Raw genomic sequence first — 22057 nt, 5'->3', positions numbered from 1 at the left:
TGATAATAGCCGAATTGATGCGGCCGCCATTTTGAATTCATTGAAAAACGTTTTTTCTGTACTCCTCCTACACATGTTGTCCAATCTTCACCAAATTTGGCAGATATTATCTTCAGACCAAGCCTCACAAAAGTTTTCACTTGGTGTTTTTATTTTCTAAACCGTTTGCCCGCTACAGGCAGTCAAAATGTGCCATTAAGACAGCAAACAGGAAGTTGGGTTGTATGTCAGCAAATCTTTGATGGATTCACACCAAACTTGCCGCGTTTACTCGATACCCTCTGGTTCGCAATTTTTGGAGGAATCCGCCATTACTGCTTGCAGTTATATTTATTATTATGTTTCTTCTCCGCTAAATGGCTTAATAGCTCAATGTCCTGGACCCGATTTTTTCCAATTTGGCCCAATGATACAACAGGTCATTCATTACTCCCAGACAGCTAGTGGCCCATGTACGCCCATAAGTGGCGCTATAAAACACGCCCAAAGTCTACGTGATTTCCCTAGCGCCCCATTACTCCAAAATGCATGAAAATTGGTTTTCATGCCTTATTTCTCATGGGGAACAAAAAAGCCTCAAGAACCCATAAGGTCCGCCGTAACAAATTTTGCTAAACATTCCAAATTTGGTACAACCTTCAAAACCCTTCTCCTCATGAACCATAGATCCAATCGACTTGAAATTTGTTACAGATGTGTAGAATACATGTGTTTATAAATGGTCAAAGTGAATAAGAAATGCAATACAAAATGGGTGAAAGGGGTGTATTTAAGTAAATGTCCACTTTGCCTCAATATCTTTGTGTCAATAAATCTAATATAATTTTGACTCAATCATCACTAATAGGGTTCAAGATGACATCACTCTGAAGTACCATAAACAATTTCACCTTGGTATGTCTATATATGATTGAAGTTAATTGAATTGCTCCACAGCGCGCGCTCCAAATTCTCACAGGCTCATCCTGCTCCTTGACACTAGGGGGACCACCTGTCCCGCTTTGCCGCAGAGCATTTTCACCCCTTGTCCCGCACGTCGCATATTGAAAATGCTGTGCAATACACCGCAAAGAGGGACAGGTGGTCAACCTACTTGACACACGCGCAAGCTTGGCCAGACGCACACACATCCTTTCTGGAAATGGTCTGGTGACCAAGCCCCACCCTCACCCTCATTTCGCTTGCAATTGCAGCTCGCCGTTATGAATATAAATAATTTTTCGGCGGCCATTGTTGTTTTCAACTGGAATCGCCTGATAGCCGGTTTGGAGGCAGCCACGTTCGATAAGTCCTATTTTTACACATTTTAACCTAGAATAAATGATTGGGTTCGTGAAAGTACACTACTCATGAATTATGGTGAAGGTTTGAGCACTTTGAGACCTTTAGATCGTGAATTTGAAGTGACGGAAAACCGAACTCAAAAAGTAGCTAGCTTTTTCCCTCTGTGTAATTACTGAATCATGTAGCATCTCGGCGAATTCATCAAAAAGGTAGAGGATGGCAGCTTTTAGGAGAACAAGCGATTCCCCACAGACCTGTCGACTCAGACTTTTGATTTGGCTCTTGAAAGTCTTTGTAATAAGCCTATGCGCCAGGGAGACCGCATAGGCTTAGGTGGCATCCATGTTCTGGTCGCGTCATGTTCAAAAGTTCACCATTTTTCAGTTCGGTCGACACCAAAAATGTTGAGGAGGGCAGCCTTTAGGAGATGTGGGAATTGTGCTTTTAGCCAGATGCTCCGATTATTTTTGTGATTTGTGGAAAACTTGCAAGTTGAGTGAGACTGCGTCCCGGCGGTACATTGTGTTTGCCTCATAGACAGACTCGACTCGCTCACTGGCAGTGTGTAAACAATATTGTCTTTCACTCAGTTCAACTCCTAAAACGTCAGGAAGGGCTGCTTTTTGTAGACAACAGCCTGCTGAAGATAGCCTATTTCATTTGTCATTTGACTGAGAAAGCAACCTACGTTAGCCAGGTTAGTTTCCCTCGGTCAACCTTTAAAGGTCTCTGACAGTCAGAATCACTGTTTAAAGGCAAAGGTTGAGCTGGAGCCTCTACTACGAATCAAGATCAACATGCTCTGGATTACTTTCAGTTACCCGGCTACGCGAAGCCTAACAATCGCAGTCACGATAAGCGGTACTACGACGGCGGTTATCAATTCTCTAACTCAACCCAGATCTTTCCAATCTAGAGACGTGCGCGTTCAAATAAAGGGGCGGTGTTTGCACCGTATGTCCAATCGCAAACATGGACGAAACAAGAGCCGCATATTTCACGAAGGAGGAGCAGACAATCTTACAAACTTTGTCTGCTCCTCTTGCGTGAAATATTGTAATACAATCATATCAGGAATACAAACATATAATATAGGCAAAATTCAACAAAGTCGCTGCAGCCAATCTGGCAGAAAATAGCAGCTGTAAATGCGTAAGCTACATGACTTATTGAAGATGTGATCATAATTACACGTGTGCATTCCACAACGTTAAACTTTTGTTGCTGTATTATTTCAGTTGCAACCCTGCAGTGGCAACCCTGCAGGGGCAAACAATTGTGGGAGCAAATAAAAAATAAAACCATAATTCAAAACGGTAAGCCAATACATATTTTAAGGCCAACAAGTACAAGGCTGAATTGCCTGAACTCGTCCCTTTTTTAGGATATCTATCAGGGTCACCCCATGATGGAAGGGGGCATTTCTTCAGACCCTGGTGGCAGCAGGTTGGAAGCCCAGGCATATGTATGTTTCAAGTAGCCTAATCTATGTGACCATGTTCATTCAACAATTATTTATGAATATTGTAGGAGTGAAATGTATTACTGTTCTCTGCAGTGACTGTCGTCCCACTGTGCCATACAGAGGTAACAGTGAAACTAATAGTCATACGCCAGTATGTATGCCATATGTGGTTGCTAAATATTGATCCAATATACCATTTACTTTCTCATCCAGGTCCTAGATGATCAGGAAACTGTGTCTGCCTGCTCATTTTGGGGGTACACTTTTGAGTTGTATTTACCACTTGCAACACAGATGGTGAGAGTGTGTGAACGTGTGGCTGTGATTGAAGTGTCTGTGATAACTTACTAATGGTGGTGGTCTCAACATAAGACACAAGTCCTTAAAGTGCTCATTTCAAATATGACTCAATTGATTAAATTGCTATGGTGTTAAACTCAGCAGGAATAGGAATGTCTTCCTCCCCCTGAGCCTAGGGCCTCCACTTCAAAGCCAAGACAAAGACACAAGGTATAAGCAATGAACCTTGTAATAGTCAAATGGACACCTTCAACTTTGACCAAGTGTGCCTTGGAAAGGGACAATGTTCTTTTGTATTAGGTAGGAGCAGACAATGTGAGGGGCCCTGTATAAAAAAAAAACCCTGGAGCTCGATTATTAGAGGCTTTTAATTAAAAAAACAAGGCTGGATACAGAAAAACTGGAATATGAGAAGAGATAGTAATTGACTGAATGAATGACACTAAAATTAGTTACACTGACATATTTTTCTGTATTCCTAGGGAAGGGAGAACACATGAGGATGTATTTGTTAAACTTTGTTTTACGTTTTGGTCTTTTTAATACCTTTTTGTGGCTTTATTGTTGTGCCGTTTGAATCTTTTCTGGGGGTTTTCACCACTTATCTCTTTCAATGTCCTAAAAATGCTATAAAAGTGAATAAAACGTCAACATGTAATGAATGTAGTGAAATGATCATTTATGTATCACTTGTGAAGAGCTTTGTACAGATACCCATTGTTCTTCTTGGTTTGAAAAGTTTTGATTAGGGAAAAAAAACACATTTCTGATATGGAAATGATTAGAAAATGGCTCAAAGCAACCCAAGGACAACAGAATGGGTTAAGTTGTAAAATATGATATCATTTGCATACATTTCCAGAAGGGAAATCAGAACATTGAGTGAAAAACCTTGTTTCATTTTGTCAACATATTAGAGTCCAAAGTTTTTACAAAGGGCACTTTGGAAACCTCTTTTTCACCACAACATTAATCAGAATATGGTGGCAACAACCATTAAAGAAAATCTGTTGCAAATAGCGGAGCAGACCTTGTTCTTGCTCTTGCTCAGGTTCTCTTCATCACCCACACTATCAAAGTACCCATAGCGAAATAACAAAACGATATGCATACAGTCTGTGGGACTGTGAGTGCACAGCTTCAATGTGTAGCATTGGCCAAATACGGCTCAAGAAGCTGGCAATATACGTAATTCCCTCTGCTAATAACCTATATCTTTCAGAAAGATACTGATGAGGGAATGCGAAAGGGTTTTGTCAGTCTCTAAATGTTCTGTTTCTTCTGAGCGCACCTCTGACAATCCGCATACCAAGCTCCATAGGAACTTCTATGAATGGTGACAACATTATCGTCAAGATTGAGTTAGTGGGCGGGGTTTTTATACCGGTTGATCTCTGATCTCCAACTTAACCTGCTCCCGACCAGGTTAGCCGTTCAGCATGTGTTACCATGGCGATCTACCCCGTTAACAAGTGATCCACGGTCGTAGTACAGAAAACCCTGGGTTGAACCTGAAGTTACCTCGCTAACGCCAAATCTTGATTCATAGTACAGGCCCCTGGCCTTTGGTCAGATGTGTATATATTGACCAGTTCAGAGCTAAATACTCTTGCTAGAGTGTTTTGATTGACTTTGCATGGGTTTCCAACACATTTGGATTCAAGTTCATGTATTGCCACTGCATTTCAGTCAAAACTGAAGTCTGTGTCAAGTGTAGATGGGAAAAGCTTTATTTTTCACCACTGACATGGACCCTTTTTTCACTTTTACAGGTCATGCAGAGACTTTTACAGGTCATTGCACTGCTCAACAGAGTGCAACAGAGCATAATGAGAGCAACAAGAGAGGATGCTGAGTGTAACAGAGGATGCAATAGAGAATGCTGAGGGCAACACAGACCCCTTGCTGGACTACCCCTCTCTACCTGGACAGCTTCTCTTCAGCCCTGCCCCCAAGACAGCTTCACCCAGCTGGCCTGCCCTGCCTGCCTGCCGCTGCCTTGATATCTCAGAAAATCACAGAATTACGGCTATTTAAACTTCAGCCAAATCTTATAAAGCTTGCCACAGAACAAATAGCTTACTTTTCTCTACAGTAACTGACCACCATGGTACTCAACACGGAGAATACTGCCCTACAAAGGCAAAAGACCGTAACTCACCAAAGTGTAGAACCGAGAAAAACGACTTCAAAGTTTTTGCACTTTCAAGTCGTTGCCGTGCCAAATGTATTTTAGGTAGGACACTGGAAATCTAGCAGTTTGATTTTTTAGTGATTACACATTATCTAAATTAGAAACTTTTAAAAATGTTGATCTTAAACTGCACTTTTGACCCCTATTTTGAAGTTACAGTCGTATACTATAGTCTATAGTAAGTGGTCATGCCAAGGCAAAATACAGTAACTTCCGTTTCTTCGCTCACTTAGTTGCTTATCACAATACAATCTCTGTATATTATAAGCCAATGTAACATACACGTGGATACCTGTCACAAGACTCACAAGACAAGAGTGTTTTTGATTGAACTGCCAGGGTCGGATACTTACAAACGACTCATGTTTGTGATGTTTTGTGTTGAATGCCAGCGAGTAGGCTAGGCTAATGCTAGATGTGTTTGTTGTTGCTAGGTTACGTTTAGTTAAAGTGAAACGCGTAACTCCATTTGAACGTTTTTGAGTGCCGCAAAACAAATGGAAAGAACCTTAACTGATGTTACGGCATTCTGCATTGGCTTTCTAATGCCAAAGCAGGCTTTGGAAGTTACAAAAAACTATTTTCTCTGAAAAACAGACAAGTTAATTTAAGATATTTGGCCACAAGATAAAGCAGACCTTAACTGTTCCAAAAATGAAAAAAAAAATCATTTTCGACAAAATTGAAGTTACGGTCTTTTGCCTTTGCACAGCAGATTAGCTCAGTAGGCTGAGACAGTGTACTGCAAGGAGCAAGGTCATAGGGTCAAATCCAGCCGTAGTTTTTTGGCCAGTCATTTTGATTATCTGTTTAAACAGGATGACATTGTTCTGATATACCATGTTCAATTCAACCTTGAAATGTCAACCGTTTCTTACCCGTGTACTCAAATAGTGCGGTTACAACAGCTGTGCGAGGGATTTCAGTTGTTGTGTTTGTGCAGTTAGATGTTTGTAATATTATTGTTTACCAGTTCATATAATCTTGTTGGTCACCCTGATTGTGCATGTTGTGTATTTTAATAGGACCAGAGAGTCGGCTGCTGTACTGCCATAGGCTGTTCTCACAAGGAGCTGAGCATGAGCTCTGCTGTAGCCTGGTTTCCCACATGACTATTGTTAATTGTGCATTGAATGAAATTCTGGAAAGAGATAAACTCAAGAAGAGTTACAATATCTGCAATTTTTCAGCCATCTAGGGAAAAATGTGTCAATTGTGGGAGGCATGTTTTTGGACTACCCCTAAACCTCATGGGGCCACTGCAGCATTTCTCCCTTGGCATGACCTGTGCTGGGAGAGAGGGAAACAGCATGGATGGAAGTTGTGTGTGGGCAGATGTGTCTTTGTATAGGGTGAAATGGAATATGAAATGCAATACAAAATGGCTAAAAGGGTTGTATTTATGTAAATGTCCTCATTGCCTCAATATCTTTGTGTCAATAAATACAATGTAATTTTAACTGATGGTTTTTCAAACCTTATTGGCTTAGAGATGACATCATTCTGAAGTAGTACCATGTGCAATTTTATGCAATTTGACATTGTAATTTTTTTTTATATTTTGCAATTTTGCGGAGGAACCCGCATTGCTGCTTGCAGCTATATTTATTATTGTTTCTCTTTATACCCCTAAGGATCAGTCAATATAAGGACTACATAGACAACTAGGGGCGTCAAAAGTTTCGTGTTGCTAGAGATTGAGTTGCTGGTATTTTTTATTGACGTTCCGTTGCACAGTTTAGGAGGTTACAACGTTTTTGTGGCAAAAAGTGTCTTCTAAAACTGGTTGTTCCCATCCTTGATTGTGATATATCGCTATATCGCGTTCCATGCCGTTGTAAAATCCAGCATAACCTTACAGGTTGTCCTCATAACATTCTTCAACATTCCATTTTAATGCGCATCGAATATTTCAAATAAAAAAACACGGCAAAGTTATCCATCTGGCTGTTGCGTGGCAACGGTTTATGAAGGAACTATACTTTGTAGTGGCTGAAGAATGACGGTTTATTATTAAACTATTTTGTTTCTATTGTTTTTATTTATGAAACAGACATTTTATTTATGAAAATGCCCAGACATTTATGCGGCAGCCATACTAGAATGCGTCATAATGGTATTTTCGCAATTTTATAGTTCAATTTTACACAAAAAAAAACAGAAAGAGGGAAATGTTTTGACGATATGACTATTGTGAAGACAGCCATGTGGTGAGATTTTAATGTAGGTTGCTGTAAAAACATAAATTTGTTTGCTACGTGAGAGCCCCGTCAGCCTCCATGGACGATTGCGTATTTTCTTAATTTCGTACCAGTGTCGATTCTACATCAAAAGGGAGGGCATTATTTTAAAGATATGGTGATTGCAAAGACAGCCAGTGGGTCAGCATATTTTTGTGATTTGTGTAAAACTTGGAATTTGAGTGAGACCTCGTCTTGTTGTGACGTTAGCCTCAGACTCGGCTTGCCCTCTGACTGTGTGTAGTACTGTCTTCAATGCCACACACATTGCTAAACTGTTATGTCAAAAGAAACATTCTCATTTCCAGCTCTTTCAAACAATCAGTGAAGTGTGGCTAGCAACAGCAGCTAGCTTGCCTCTAACCCGATGCAAAGCAAGCACACCCTACAATTTCCCCAGAAAAAAAAAAACAATTTCCCCAGAAATTGTACCTTCTCTAGTTGTAAGATACAGTTACTTTTGCAATTGACTAACCTAGTTAGAATATTCTATAGCATGAACCACAAGGACCTTTCTGTAAACATTGGGCACATGAATGGGATACACACTGACATCCCAGGGAGGGAGGTTCCATTTGAATGGGCTACACAACAACAAAGTCAGAAACTAAGCATGTAATCCTGACTCACCAAATATTTGGAGGTTCTGATCCCTCCACTTCCAGAGAGCCGGACTTCTCCTCCACCTGGAAGTCTGTGAATACCAGCAAGATGGTATCTCCAGGGTCGGCCAGGATGGTCCACTTACAGTCCCCGCTACTGGAGCTGTCACCTGGGAAATCAGGGCTGAAGATGATGCCACTGGAGCCCCTGATTGTCCCACCACAGGTGTCCTCCGCTGCCAATCAAATGAAGGTACACACAATTTCACATAAGATCAATGCAATGCTGTACAGCCCAGTTGAGATACATGGCCTACAGGTATGTCCCTGATTGGTTCACTTTTCTCAACCTAGTAAGATGAAAGTGGGTTTAAGATGCACAACATCTAAGACCTACAAGATAAGAAGCCAATATAAGTCAAATATTAAATGAACATGGGAGGCTATTATGCCAAAATGCTCATGACATTTTCACTCTGTACACTCAACAAAAATTAAAGGGTGCTCAATAGAACAATAAATAATAGAAGAACCTTTAAAGCAGGGGTGGACAATACATTTTCCCGAAGGGCCACGTGAGAAATTGGGGCCGTTGTGGCAGGCCGAATCAATAGGCTGAACTTAATTCTGCTCAAGTCATTAATTTGATTACTTAAAGTAAATTGAAAAATGAAAAGTAAATTATATTTACTGAAAGCATCTGCTAAATTAATAAATGTAAATTTATATAGTTTATATAGTTTTATATAGTTTATATAGTTCCTCCGGTAGGAGGAAACCTATTGTTTTTGTTAGTATTCTTATTATTATTATTACATTTCTCCGCTAAATGGCCCAATAGCTCAAAAAGTCCTGGACTTGATTTTTTCCAATTTGGCCCAATGATACAACAGGTCACTCATTACTCCCAGATGGCTAGTGGCCCATGTGCGCCCATAGGTGGCGCTATAAAACACGCCGGAAGTCTACGTGATTTCCCCAGCGCCCCATTACTCCAAAATGCCTGAAAATTGGTATACATTCCTTCTCTTAGGGAACAAAAAAGCCTCAAGGACCCATATTGTCAGACTTATACATTTTCTTGTACTGTCCAAATTTGGTACAACCTTCAAAACCCATCTACTCATAAATCATAGACCCAATCGACTTGAAATTAGTTCCAGATGTGTAGAATACATGTCTTTACATAGGGTGACATGGAATAAGAAATGCAATACAAAATGGCTGAAAGAAGTGTATTTATGTAAATGTTCAAATTGCCTCAATATTTTTTTTGTTAATAAATCAAATATCATTTTGACTGATTGTATTTCAAACCTAATAGGGTTCAAGACTACATCAATCTCTAGTACCATAAACAATTTCACCTTGGTATGTCAATATATGATTGAATTCAACTGAATTGCTCCACAGTGCGCGCGCTCCAAATTCTCACAGACTCATCCTGCCCCTTGACACTAGGGTGACCACCTGTCCCGCTTTGCGTTGTGTTGCACAGCATTTTCACTCCTTGTTCCGCACGTCGCATATTGAAAATGCTATGCTATACAGCGCAAAGAGGAACAGGTGGTCAACCTACTGACACGCGCGAGCTTGGCGAGACGCACACACATCTTTTCTGGAAATGGTGTGCTGACCAAGCCCCACCCTCACCCTCATTTCGCTTCCAATCACAGCTCGCCGTTACGAATATAAATTATTTTTTGGCGGCCATTGTTGTTTTCAACTGGAATCACCTGAAAGCCGTGTTGGAGGCAGCCACGTTCGGTAAGTCCTATTTTTACACATTTTAAGCTAGACCTTGCTACTCTTGAATGATGGTGAAGGTTTGAGCACTTTGAGACCTTTAAATTGTGAGTTTGAAGTGATGGAAAACCAAGCTAGATTTTCCCTCTGTGTAATTACTGAATCATAGCATCTCGGCAAATTCATCAGAAAGGTAGAGGGCAGCTTTTAGGAGAACAAGCGATTCCGCACAGACTTGTCGGCTCAGAATTTTAATTTGGCTCATGAGAGTCTTTGTAATAAGCCTATGCGCCAGGAAGACCGCATAGGCTTAGGCGGCAGCCATGTTTTGGTCGCGTCATGTTCATAAGTTCACCATTTTACAGTTCGGTCGACACCAAAAATGTGTTTGATACCAAACCTCGAGGAGGGAAGCCTTTAGGAGATGTAGAAATTGTGCTTGTAGCCAGATGCTCCGCTTATTTTTGTGATTTTTGGAAAACTTGCAAGTGGAGTGAGACTGCGTCACGGGGGTACATTGTTTTGACTTTGATTCAGTGACAGACTCGGCTTGCTCACTCACTGGCAGTGTGAAAACGATATCGTAATTCACTAAATTCTCGTCCTAAAACGTCAGGGAGGGCTGCTTTTTGTAGAAAAGAGTCTACTGAACATAGCCAGTATATAGGATCTTTCAAAACAAGCCTATTTCATTTGTCATTTTCCTGAGAAAGCGACCTACGTTAGCCAGGCTAGTTTCACTCGGTCAGCCTATTTAATGGACTCTGACAGTCAGAATCACTGTTAACAGGCAAAGGGCGAGTTGTTGGTCTTTGGTCAGATGTGTATATTGACCAGTATAGAGCTAAATATTCTTGCCAGAGCCTGGAATCGAGCCAAATGTTTGGCCGAGTCTCCATCAGTTCAACACATTTGGATTCAAGTGATGCCACTGCATTTCACAGTCAAAACCGTAGTTTATGTCATGTGTAGATGTAAAAAGCTTCATTTTTTACAACTGACATTGATCCTTTTTTCACTTTTACAGATCTGGAGGGTCATGCAGAGGCCTGCTCAACAGAGTTCAACAGAGGATGCTGAGAGAAAAACTGATCCCTTGCTGGACTACCCCCCTCTTGCTGGACAGAATCTGAATCAGGAGAGCTTCTCTTCAGCCCTGACCCCAGAACAGCTTCATCCACCTGGCCTGCCCTGACTGACTGCCTGCAGGCCCTGCTTGCCCCTGCCTGCAGGCCCTGCTTGCCCCTGCCTGCAGGCCCTGCTTGCCCCTGCCTGCAGGCCCTGCTTGCCCCTGCCTGCAGGCCCTGCTTGCCCCTGCCTGCAGGCCCTGCTTGCCCCTGCCTGCAGGCCCTGCTTGCCCTTCCAGAGACAGACAGTCACCCACAGACACAGTAGCTCTGCAGACTGCTTTTTTGAGGATATTGATGAAAAAGGACAAACCAGCATTTTTTACTTTGATGAAAATCTAAATGTTTAATCCTTTCCATGTCCCAGCATGCCAAGCTGCTGACTTTTAGTGTCTTAAGTAATGAAACCAGTTCAAGTTATTGACTTTTGACCTGAATCCAATGATTAGTCGTCTGAATAAAAACCATTCAAAAGAAGTACTGCTTCTTGGATGATTTGTGCTCCACATCAGTACATCTCACACATTTGCCTTTGTTTCCATGGGATTCATGGAATTGCTAGTTTCTGCTCCACCATTGTGTAATAAAAAATATAATTTAGGACAGCAATTCCATTTTTGTGTTATCCTTTTGCATTACACACATTTAGTCAATGTACTTAAACTCAACCGATTGTTGTCATTTTACCATACTGTTCATATTGAACAGACATCAGTGTTTGGGAAGATAACTGTATATTTCCATCGTAAATTTTGTCTTTAATTTCAATTGGAAGTGGTATTAAAAGGTCTTAAAAAGTCTTAAATGTAACTTGTTTACACCTGTAGAAACCCTGTGAAGCCCCCACCCCCCACTCCAGAGACAGTTGGTGACAGAGAGGCGCAGACATTAAGTTAAACATAGGTATGCCTTAAGAGTAGAGTAAAAAATGGAGACTAAATGTGTAAATGGATGTTGAAACTCAGTTCTCTGAGTTGGTGCATGTCAGTTTAGGCAAAGGTTGTCTTTTAAACTTCTAGGTTTAAAAATAATTCAGATTTGATTGGAACTTTCTCTTTTATAAATGTATAGTTGTATTTGACATTTAACAGCCTTTGAATTCATTAACCAAGTTGTTTAACTCAAACAACCATAACACAGTAGGCTACATATGGTATACAAAGCTGCAGTCAGATTTGGCGAAATTTTTAGCTTGGATGTTTTTCTTGACATATACATAGGGTCTTGATGATGCGCACGCAGCTTCAAGGCAGAAAGACGCGTTACATTTCAGGAGACGCCGAGACCTTCGCGTGTCAGTAGCATCTCGTCATATCACGCAGTCGGAGCACAGCTAGATCATCAACGTCAGCGCTCTTGGTTCCCAGCATGCAGTGCGGCATGTCAAAAAACGCCAAGAATTGTGGTAAATTGTTTGGTAACAACAGCTATGCAAGGGATTTCAGTTGTTGCGTTCGTTCAGTTAGATATTTGTAATATTGCTGTTTGTTTGTTAAAATCTTGTTGGTCACCCTGAGAGTGCATGTTGTGTGGTTTAATGGGAAGTGAGAGTCGGCCTCATACATTTATGTTGGCAAGGAGATCATCATGTGCTGTGCCATAGACCTTTTACCAATGAGGCTATTCTTCATTGTAAGATGACTGTGGTTCTGGAAAGCGGACTAAGCCATCTTTGAGAAATTCTGGAAACAGTGTTGCGAGCAATGTGTTTTGATTGTGGGAGACAATTTTTGGTCGACGTCTAAATTCATGTGTCCGCTACAGCATTTCTGCGGCATGGATTTGGGGTTAGTGTGCGGGCAGGTGTATTTTTATATAGGGTGAAATGGAATGAGAAATGTAATACAATATGTCTGAAAGGGGTGTATTTATGTAAATGTCTACATTGCCTCAATATCTTTGCGTCAATAAATCAAATATCATTTTTACTGATGGTTTTCAAACCTTATTGGGTTCAAGATGACATCACTCTGAAGTACCATCAACAATTTCACGTTGGCATGTCAAAATATGATTGAATTTTAGTAGTTTAAACTTTGGCTGAATCTAACAACTCTTATCACAGAAGAAACAGCTAACTTTTTTATACAGTAACTGAACATGACAATATTCAACACTGAGAATAGCTCAATGGACTGGGACAGTGACCAGCAAGTATAAGGTTGTAGGTTTGAATCCAGCAGCAGTCTTTTAGCCTGTCTGAAATTTGAATATCTGTTTAGTTAAACAGGATGACATCATTATGAAATACCATGCGCAATTCCACTTTGAAATGTCAACCGTTTCTTAACCTTTGTCCCAAAGCTGACCAAAGCTAAAGCTCTGCCCTTTCCACTCATACATTTTCAACAGTTGGTGTGTAGCAGAGAGGATGGAGAGGCTGCCTTGTAACCTTATGCACATGAGTTCAAATCCCCATTCAGCCTATTGTAGTTGGCCCTACATAAAGTAGTTTTGCTCTCTTGTTGTCCAACTCTCGACTTTCTACAATGTACATTTTTATAATATTTTGCCATTTTGCGGAGAAACCCGCATCGCTGCTTGCAGCTATATTTTTTGTTTATTATCATTTGATGCAGTTAGTTCATGAAGAAAGGGACATCCTTCGTTTTTTTCATTGATTCAATATTTTGCAGAAAAATACATAAATGTATTAATTGTTATCCAGTGAAATTATGGATTATATTAGCAAGGGGGTTTAGCACTCTTGCAAGGCACTGTACACTGCAAAAAATGCCCCTCTAGAAATAAGCCTAATATTCCCAAATCTAGTCAAATTATCTGCATTGAGCAAAAAAATCTGCCAATGGGGTAAGAAAAATTAGCTAGGTTATTATTCTTAAAACTAGCAAAAAAGTCTAGCCACTGAAAAATCTGAATGTGCCTTAAAACTAGACAAAAAGGCTAGAATTCAAGCTAACTGATCTTAATTACAAGCTATGAAATCATATTTATTTGAGACATTCACAATTAGAATTTATATCTTGAAATAAGATTAATAACTATCATACATAATCTTTTAATACATAATCTTTTCATTAGCATTTAATTCTCTTAATTGAGCTGACTAAGAATTTATACCTTGAATTAAGGTTAATAACTAGCCAAAAAAGTTTAAAACATGACACAATGTCTTAAAACAGCACAATAAAAACAAGTTAATTAATCTCAAATTAAGGCACCAGAAGCATCTTGTCTTTAGCATTTCTTTCTTTATTAATAGATGTTTTAATCAACGCTTCAACACAATTTGAAAGGTTTTTCTTTCTTAACATGCACTGCATCCATTAATCCACTCCCTGAGTCAATGAGTACAGGACCAAGATTTTCACAGTCACATAGACCAAATTAATGAAAAAATGCAGGTATTCAAGCAACAGTTAAAATAATTTATTCTTAAAACAAAAAAACACTTCCATTCCAGCTGCTAGTTAGAATATTTGAAATGACAGCATTAACACGTATCTTTCTCAAAAAAATAAAAATAAAAACCATTTTCTCAGTGACGCACTTACCCAATGACATCAACAAACACGTGGCTAATGGGTCTGCCTCTCAAACTTAATTTATCTTAGAGATATCAATTACTCAAGGAAGGACCTCCACTCGGCAATGGCTTTTTTTTAGGAAGCAGTTGAATCTTGTTCATGCAGGGAGTCCTGGAGAACCTCAGTTTGCAATACTGAGAGAATGTTGGAAATGGACTTTGGATAAGTGAGGTGCAGGCAATAGTAATACCCCAAGAGGTAGAGCAGGCCTTCATCCAACTTCTTCCTGTCCAAGGTGGTCACTGGTGTGTTTCCAATGGCGATCATGCAGTTCTCCTCACAGACAAGTATAACTGGAAAAGACAGGGGTCGCTTGCTCAAGTATGCATCAGGGTCCTCTGAAGCCTAGATGACAAGAGTGGAAGTTTAGGAAATCACAAGTAACACAAACTTAGTGCTGGACTGGGATACTTCCAAAAAAATGCATACCACTGCAAACCAACATGAAAACAAAGTTAGGTTCCCTCAGGTTTCCTCCCTTGTTTTGTTGTTAAACTGTATGTAAAATGAGCAGGGACTTTAAAGGAGAATTACGGTCGATTTCTACGCGTCTCTGTTGAAGAAGTGAATTGCCCAAGGACACAACGTCATTTTGCAAGTGCGGGAATCGAACCAGCAACCTTCTAATTAATAGTTTGATTCCCTAACCGCTCAGTCATCTGACTCCCACTTCACATGGGTAGGCACTTGTAATGACATTTCGTAGATGTTAAGAGGCTATAACCACGTTTAAAACTTGCCCTGTTTCAGCGTCCTGGGTGCAAACTTTAGCAGGAGGATAACACGGTGTAGGCAACACCAATTATTTTAGTTTTTTCCCTACTAACAACACTCCAAATTTACAAACAACAGAGCTACGTGTTGAAATCAACAGGAATTCTCCTTTAAATCAGCTACTTCACGTAACATTATTCTAAGGTACCTTCTATGTGCTGGATTAGGTTATCTAGCAAATAAATCCACTGACGGCGACATTATTGTTCATATTTTGGCACAAAGTTGAGTGGTGAGTTTAGTTCCAAAGACTCTTTCTGTGAGATAAAGGACACATTATACCCTGGACACTATCCATTATATCCAAAGGTTAATGAGTAATCGTGTTGAATAATCGTGATTTCAATATTGACCAAAATAATCATGACACATTTCTTTTTCCATAATCGAGCAGCCCTAACCTGATGTGCATGAGTAACTGAAACAACTGAAAAATTAAATGCTTTGTCTCACCTTAAGGACATGGAAAACAGGCTCGCTGCTTGCACCTAGCTTCTTAGGTGGCAAAGTGCTGGATGGAAAGAGCAGTGGCAGGACTCTGAACACAGCAGTGGCATGTTCCACTATTTTGACAGAAAGCACAACACAAGGCAGTATGAGTAACTACTCATCAGATCTCAAAAAATAAACTTGGACAAATCAAGGTATACAGTGATCTCACCTCCATCCAATGTTTTAGGGGGTTTCATCACTTTTTTCATCGCCCCATAAAATTGGACCTTTGAATAAAAGTCGTTCCATCTAGTCTTCATCTCTGAGACGTAGTGGGCATTGTTTGGCTGTATTATCCTTTGCAACTCATCCAAGACCTGAAACACATTAAAAAACAGGTGTAAATAATTTCCATTGCTGGTCCAACATTTTGATGACTGATGTCTCTTCAAATAAGACCTAATGGTGATAATAGAATGCCTTTATTGTCACTATAAAAATGTACAAAGAGATTAAAAGCAACTCCTTTTCCAGTGCCAACATATATACGTAGAGAAAATATAACAACATGGAATTAAATAGTGAAGTAAGTGGTGGTGGTAAGGTACACAGTTGAGACACTATAAAATATAAGTATGGTTTTATATATAGTGTGATATGCAGTGTGGGTTATTGCACATTTGAATATTGCCCAATAGTGGTGAACATAAGTAGTAGATATGTTAAAGGACCCTAGTAGCCCCAAATATGTACTAAAAGCTACAAAAAGGTTTCGAGGGGATTCACTTACGTGATCAAGTCTTTGAAACAAGAATATGCCTCCAGAATCTTGTTGGGTCGGTCTTGCTCCTTTAGAGTGTCAGAGGTTATGAAGCGTCTTCTCGACTCAAATTCCAAGTTCAGCAAATGGGTTACTGAAGCTTTGTTTGGCTTCTTGGACCGGCACATCTCTTGCAGTGTCTTGTAGTGCCTTGCCTGGGTTTTCTGGCTGTCCAAGAGGTCACCGGAACCACCTGAAGGAATAAAAGGATGAGGGTGGGGTTAGAGGTGTAAAACAACATTAGGTTTCCAAATAAAGTAGGAGGAACATAGCAGGTAACAGGACTCAGTCATTCTCTGTAACTTTTTGTTACAGTATTGCATTGTTAGAATACTAACATCCCTGGATTAATACTTTTGCCTATTTTTTTGTTGTTGTTGCACATTTAGCATAGAAATCTCTCCCACACATGTCAGTAATCAAAAATGAATCGGGACAACTTGAGACTAGCTGTTACTTCTCACAAAAACTCATGTAAACAAAGTGTATTGAGTTGAATACATACATTCATCACTGCTATCCAGGTGTTGCACTGGGGTGCTGGCTCTGACTGGGGACCGTTGAAGAATGACCGTAGAAGCACTTGAATCCCCATCAATCATAGTCACTAGTTGATATTTCGTCTAATTCACGCCGTTGTTTCTTTGAAGGAGGAACGCCCTTCTTTGGGCTTTTTACATTCGATAGCCTCTTCATGAGCTTTTTGGCCACATGCTCCTGCCGGGTAAAAACAGTAAACATGACACATGACAATGTTTTCACAATAAAAATAAAACCACAATCAAAAGGGGAGATAAAAAAAATACTTACCCAGTCTTTTACCATTGGATAATACTCCACCAATCGCTTTGTCATGGCATTGACCTCTGGTTTGGTGGGGTATCTGGCATCTTCTGTGGCTCTTAAAATTGAGATCATATTAGTGTTTCTTATGAGCCGGCAGAAGAGCTCCTTAGATAAATCCACAAGGTACTCAGTCCCCATCCGTTTCTGCTCGAAGTAGGAGCGTCACACCTGTTCAAGTTCACTGTCTGTGTAAACTATGAATTCTGGGCTGGACATAACCACAAACTTAGAAGTGTTGGGCACTTCTCGTGAAAAACCACTGCCTCCAGTCGCTGATGGCTGTGGTTGTTCCGCAGCAGTCTCCACCTAAAATACATTCACAATTACATATTTCATAGGATAACTTTGTCATTATGTATTCCCAAACTATTTATTTTTTGCTCTGTAATAATCATATGGCCCAGCCAAAATGTAAAGCCCATACAACAGAACTGACAACACCCCTGTGCAATACCTGAACAAAAAGATCATGCTAAATTTAGGTTAAATATGGACTTATTATGGTTACACTGACTGGTCAAACCTTTTTTTTAATTTTATTTAAGAATTAGCTAAAATAAATACATTTTAAAATGAAACGATTTGTAAATTGATGGTATCACATAGGCCTATGGATGCACTTCACCTCGTCTTAACTTAATGTGCATACCTTTGAACTGACCGTTTCATCTTTATTTACAACAAGCCATATAGCCCGCCGCCTGAGAAAGTTTTCAGGACCAGGAAACAGATCCTTGATTTCATCCCGAGAAAGGGAAGGCAGCAAGTCTTCTCTAATCTTGGCAGCTATAGAAAAATATTTAGTTAGTGCCAAGACACTGAGCCAATCAAATATAGACAAGTGAGTTTTGTGAGTTTGAGACAATTAGAGACAGTTAGAGAACGTTATATGTGTATATATATATATGTATATGTATAACAGTTCGAAAATATTTGGACTTATGTGTATTGTTACATGAAAGCCATCACTCCTGTGTTCGATACCACGCTATCTGCCTTGCAGGATGGCATTAATTCCGTTCAACTACGAGGATCCTTAAAATCACAATGTGGAATTAGCTGTAAGACTGTTATTTATGCCATACTCGTAGCTGCCAGTAAAGGTTTCGAGCGTCAAACATCGTAAACAACATTAGCGTAAAAAAAAAACCCTTCATGGGTTTTTAGCACACAAGCCAACCTAGCAAGGCAGGTTAGACAAATCAAATATAAACACGTTTATGTTAATGGGAACAGATAACGTAACAATATATCGTACCTCTTAGTGTAGCAATTGCAACTTCGTCCAGTTGATCCATTAGCTCAGCAGGCTATCGCGATTCCAAAAATACTCGTTGCAACAGAAATACAACTGCATTTGAAATCCAGCAAACTGTCGTTTAACGCTGCGCGCCCAGTTCGCCACAGAATGCCGCCGAAACATTTGGAATGTACCATTTCCAGTGTGCGCGGTGCGGCCGGTCGAAATAGCTTAGGTTTGCCGAGATTAAAAATAAAAATACATTTAATTTACATATTTTTACTCAAATATATTAAATATTAAGCCCATGTATGAGATAATTAATTAATGACTGGTTGCTGCTCTTATGAAACACAGATTTATGGTCACTTCCCCTTGATGAGCTCATGTGATAAACCAAACAGGTCGCTCCAATGAAACACTACGCTTTGGCTTCACTTATAGCAGAGAATGTCTAATATAGAGAGAACTGCCACTCTCGGGAAACCTCCGGGTTCTGAACTGGTTGAAATTCCATGTGAGGGCGCTAACGAGCGAGTGCAGAATGAATGGAGGTCTATGGAGCGGTACCCCTCAAAATCCACTTTTCTCAGGATATAATTTTTTGTCCAGTAATTTGAATTCTGAATTCGAAAGGGGAGGCCAAAAAAATACACACTGCCGGGTTTTAGATTTTTTGAAAGTCGCCTTCCTGTTCTAAAAAGCTTTTGAAAATGTCATTGACGTCATACACATCGTACGACCAGAGCTACTGCCTGACGGCAAGCTCTGGTCACTTACTTTTTTTTCTCAGGGCATCGACAACACAGCTGACAGGTTAGGCTCTCCCTGTCAATACACATGCTTGAAAGAGTTTTGGCTTGCTAATGTTGTTGCTAATGTTGCTAATGCTCCGACATTCTGATTCCGCTTCGGATGCCATCAAGCGGGAGCTCTGGTCGTATCAGTCCTTTACTAACGAATCAGCATTCAGTAGCAGAATGCTAGCGTGTTATGGGCAACAACGACTCACCATGTAAGAAATCAAAAGGACATAAGTACTCGTTCATTCAATTTTCGACCTATAATCCATGTTGAACATGCACAAACTACAATCAAATCAGAGATTTTTCAACGACAATCAGGCGAAAGAGACAAATTTAGCCGTTTAGCTCCATAGACTCCCATTCAACATGCACTCGCTCGCGATCACCCCCAGTGGAACTCTGGTGGAACTGCAGCCAAATTCGGTACAATGGGGTTTAATAGGGAGTGGCAAGGCTCTCCTTAAACAGGCTCTGCTTATAGCAGTGATTGGGAAGTGGGACTTGAAAAGGAGGCTCTGGAAGTATTTGACCGGTTGGAGGATCCGTTTGCCTCTGTTTCAACAACGTACAGGCAGGACTGTGTGATTAAGGACCATTTCCATTTTGTAGAGTCAGAGGAAGCTATTGTTGGGTATACTGCTTGCTTTCTTAAAAAAGGAGCAAAAAGAGTACTCTCTACCATACCCAAATGTTTTCAGTATATTCCTCTGATCAAAAGCCTGGAACAGTTATTGTCCCATCCAAAAGTCCTTGCAATGATAGATGAGCCACAAAAATACAGAAGTATGACATTACAGATGGAGAATTCATGAAATCACACCCTTTATTTTCTGCCCGGCCCTCTGCCTTACAGATAATCCTTTACGCGGATGACATTGAACTTTGCAACCCACTTGGGTCTCATGCTTCCAATAATAAGTTGGTAATGTTTTATTATACACTTGGAAACATTAATCCAAAATATAGATCAAAACTGGCTTCAATTCGCCTACTCGCCATTGCAAAGAGGAGCCAACTCTCTGAATGTGGAGTTGATGGAATTTTGGGAAGGCTGCATGAGGACCTAGTAAGGCTATATGAAGGTGTTAGAATTCAAATTGGGAATGGTGAACGTGAAATATATGGAGCATTATTTTCGATATGTGGGGACACTTTAGCTCAGCATGAGCTTTGTGGTTTTAAAGAGGGTGTTGGTTTTGCTTTTTTAAGAAATGTAGGCAGTGTGAATGTACATTTGAGGACATGCAATTGTATTTTGATGAGTAAGTAAGTAAGTAAGACTTTATTTATATAGCACATTTCATACAGGAATTGCAGCTCAAGGTGCTTTACATAAAATCAACAAAAACAATAATACAAGTGATAAAAGTAATAGATCTAAAACATTTAACAAACCAGACAAGCCACACTCTATCTGCGGAGTAAAATTATAATAATAATAGAAACTACAGAATAACAAAATACAATAACTCAACAAAAATTGATAAAATGTAACACATAAGCAATAGTGCAAGTCAAACACAAGCCGCAATCTTTGCGGGAATGCAAAGCAAATCTGTTAAAACAATAATATAACTACTACCAGTCGTAAGGCCCTTCTGAGATAAAAATTAGTTAAATGCTTTGGTAAAAAGGTAGGTTTTGAGCTGTCTTTTAAAAATGTCTAGCGTATTTGCTTCTCTGATATTTATGGGTAATTTATTCCATAGTTTTGGGGCGTAATTGGCAAAGGCAGCATCACCAATCTTCTTATGGCTGCTTCTGGCGACCTCTAATAGGCCAGCATTCGATGATCGCATTGTTTTAGCTGGTGTGTAGTTTATAAGAGAGTTAGCAATGTAGCTAGGTCCTTGTCCGTGTAGAGCTTTGTATGTGAGGAATAGGACCTTAAAGTCAATTCTGAAGGTAACAGGGAGCCAGTGTAAAGTAGCTAGGACAGGACAAATGTGTTCTCTCCTTTTAGTTTTGGTTAATAATCTAGCTTCAGAATCTTTAATGAGCTGTAGTCTTTCAGTGTTTTTTTGGGAAGACCAGCGAAAAGTGCGTTACAGTGGTCCAGCCGGCTGGATATAAAAGCATTAATTAACTTCTCTGCATCATTTTGGTCTATGAATGGTTGTACCTTTGCTATATTCCTCAGGTGAAAGAAAGCAGTTTTGGTCACTTAATTAATGTGGGAGTTGAAATTCAAATCTGAGTCCAGGATTACACCGAGGATTACTTTGAAGAACGAACAATAGAGAGACATATCACAGTGTAGTGATATTGAGAGGGCCAATACTGAGTATCTTAGAAACAGTTTAAAAACTACATTTGGGATCAACAGAAGGAGTAAACTGGTTGAATTCCCGGCTTTTAACTTGATCCAACAAACACCCCAAGACATCATGCATGTAATACTGGAAGGCATTGCCCCATTATAAATAAAGTGTGTATATACGGGAAAAGTCATTGTTTGTGAGTGATGTTAATTCTGATCTGCCAGAATTTGGACTTTTAAGAAATATCTATGTGATTAATTCATCATTCTATTGTTTTGAGTTCATGCCGTACAACACCATTTGTTCTGATAGAGATTATATGGCATATCAAATAGAGATCCCAAACTTGGCACAAGCAACTGAACTGGTATC

At 39.9% G+C, this 22057-nt stretch overlaps 1 protein-coding gene and 2 pseudogenes across 2 annotated transcripts in view; 1 reads left to right on the top strand and 2 right to left on the bottom strand.

Annotated features, from left to right (window-relative positions):
* LOC146300657 (CUB and sushi domain-containing protein 3-like) overlaps positions 1-22057 on the bottom strand; it is a 238536-nt gene that overhangs the window by 65232 nt on the left and 151247 nt on the right. Inside the window, exon 5 of the mRNA XM_084709773.1 lies at positions 8114-8321. Within this exon, the coding sequence (XP_084565899.1) occupies positions 8114-8321 (208 nt within the window). The remainder of the gene's footprint in view (positions 1-8113; positions 8322-22057) is intronic.
* On the bottom strand, positions 14149-18883 carry LOC146300662 (uncharacterized; annotated as a pseudogene). The gene is made up of 8 exons (XR_014766585.1): positions 18637-18883; positions 18028-18164; positions 17343-17684; positions 17038-17249; positions 16499-16725; positions 15942-16089; positions 15734-15843; positions 14149-14851 (listed from the first exon to the last, which is right to left on the bottom strand). The product of XR_014766585.1 is annotated as an uncharacterized LOC146300662 (transcript).
* Positions 18787-20767, top strand: LOC146300661 (uncharacterized; annotated as a pseudogene).

The sequence above is a fragment of the Hypomesus nipponensis genome, chromosome 2 (genome assembly GCF_054491055.1).
Source record: "Hypomesus nipponensis isolate SF chromosome 2, ASM5449105v1, whole genome shotgun sequence".
NCBI lineage: Eukaryota > Metazoa > Chordata > Actinopteri > Osmeriformes > Osmeridae > Hypomesus > Hypomesus nipponensis.
The sequence above is the reverse complement of the archived record's forward strand: the minus strand, read 5'-3'. Positions and strand labels throughout refer to the sequence as shown.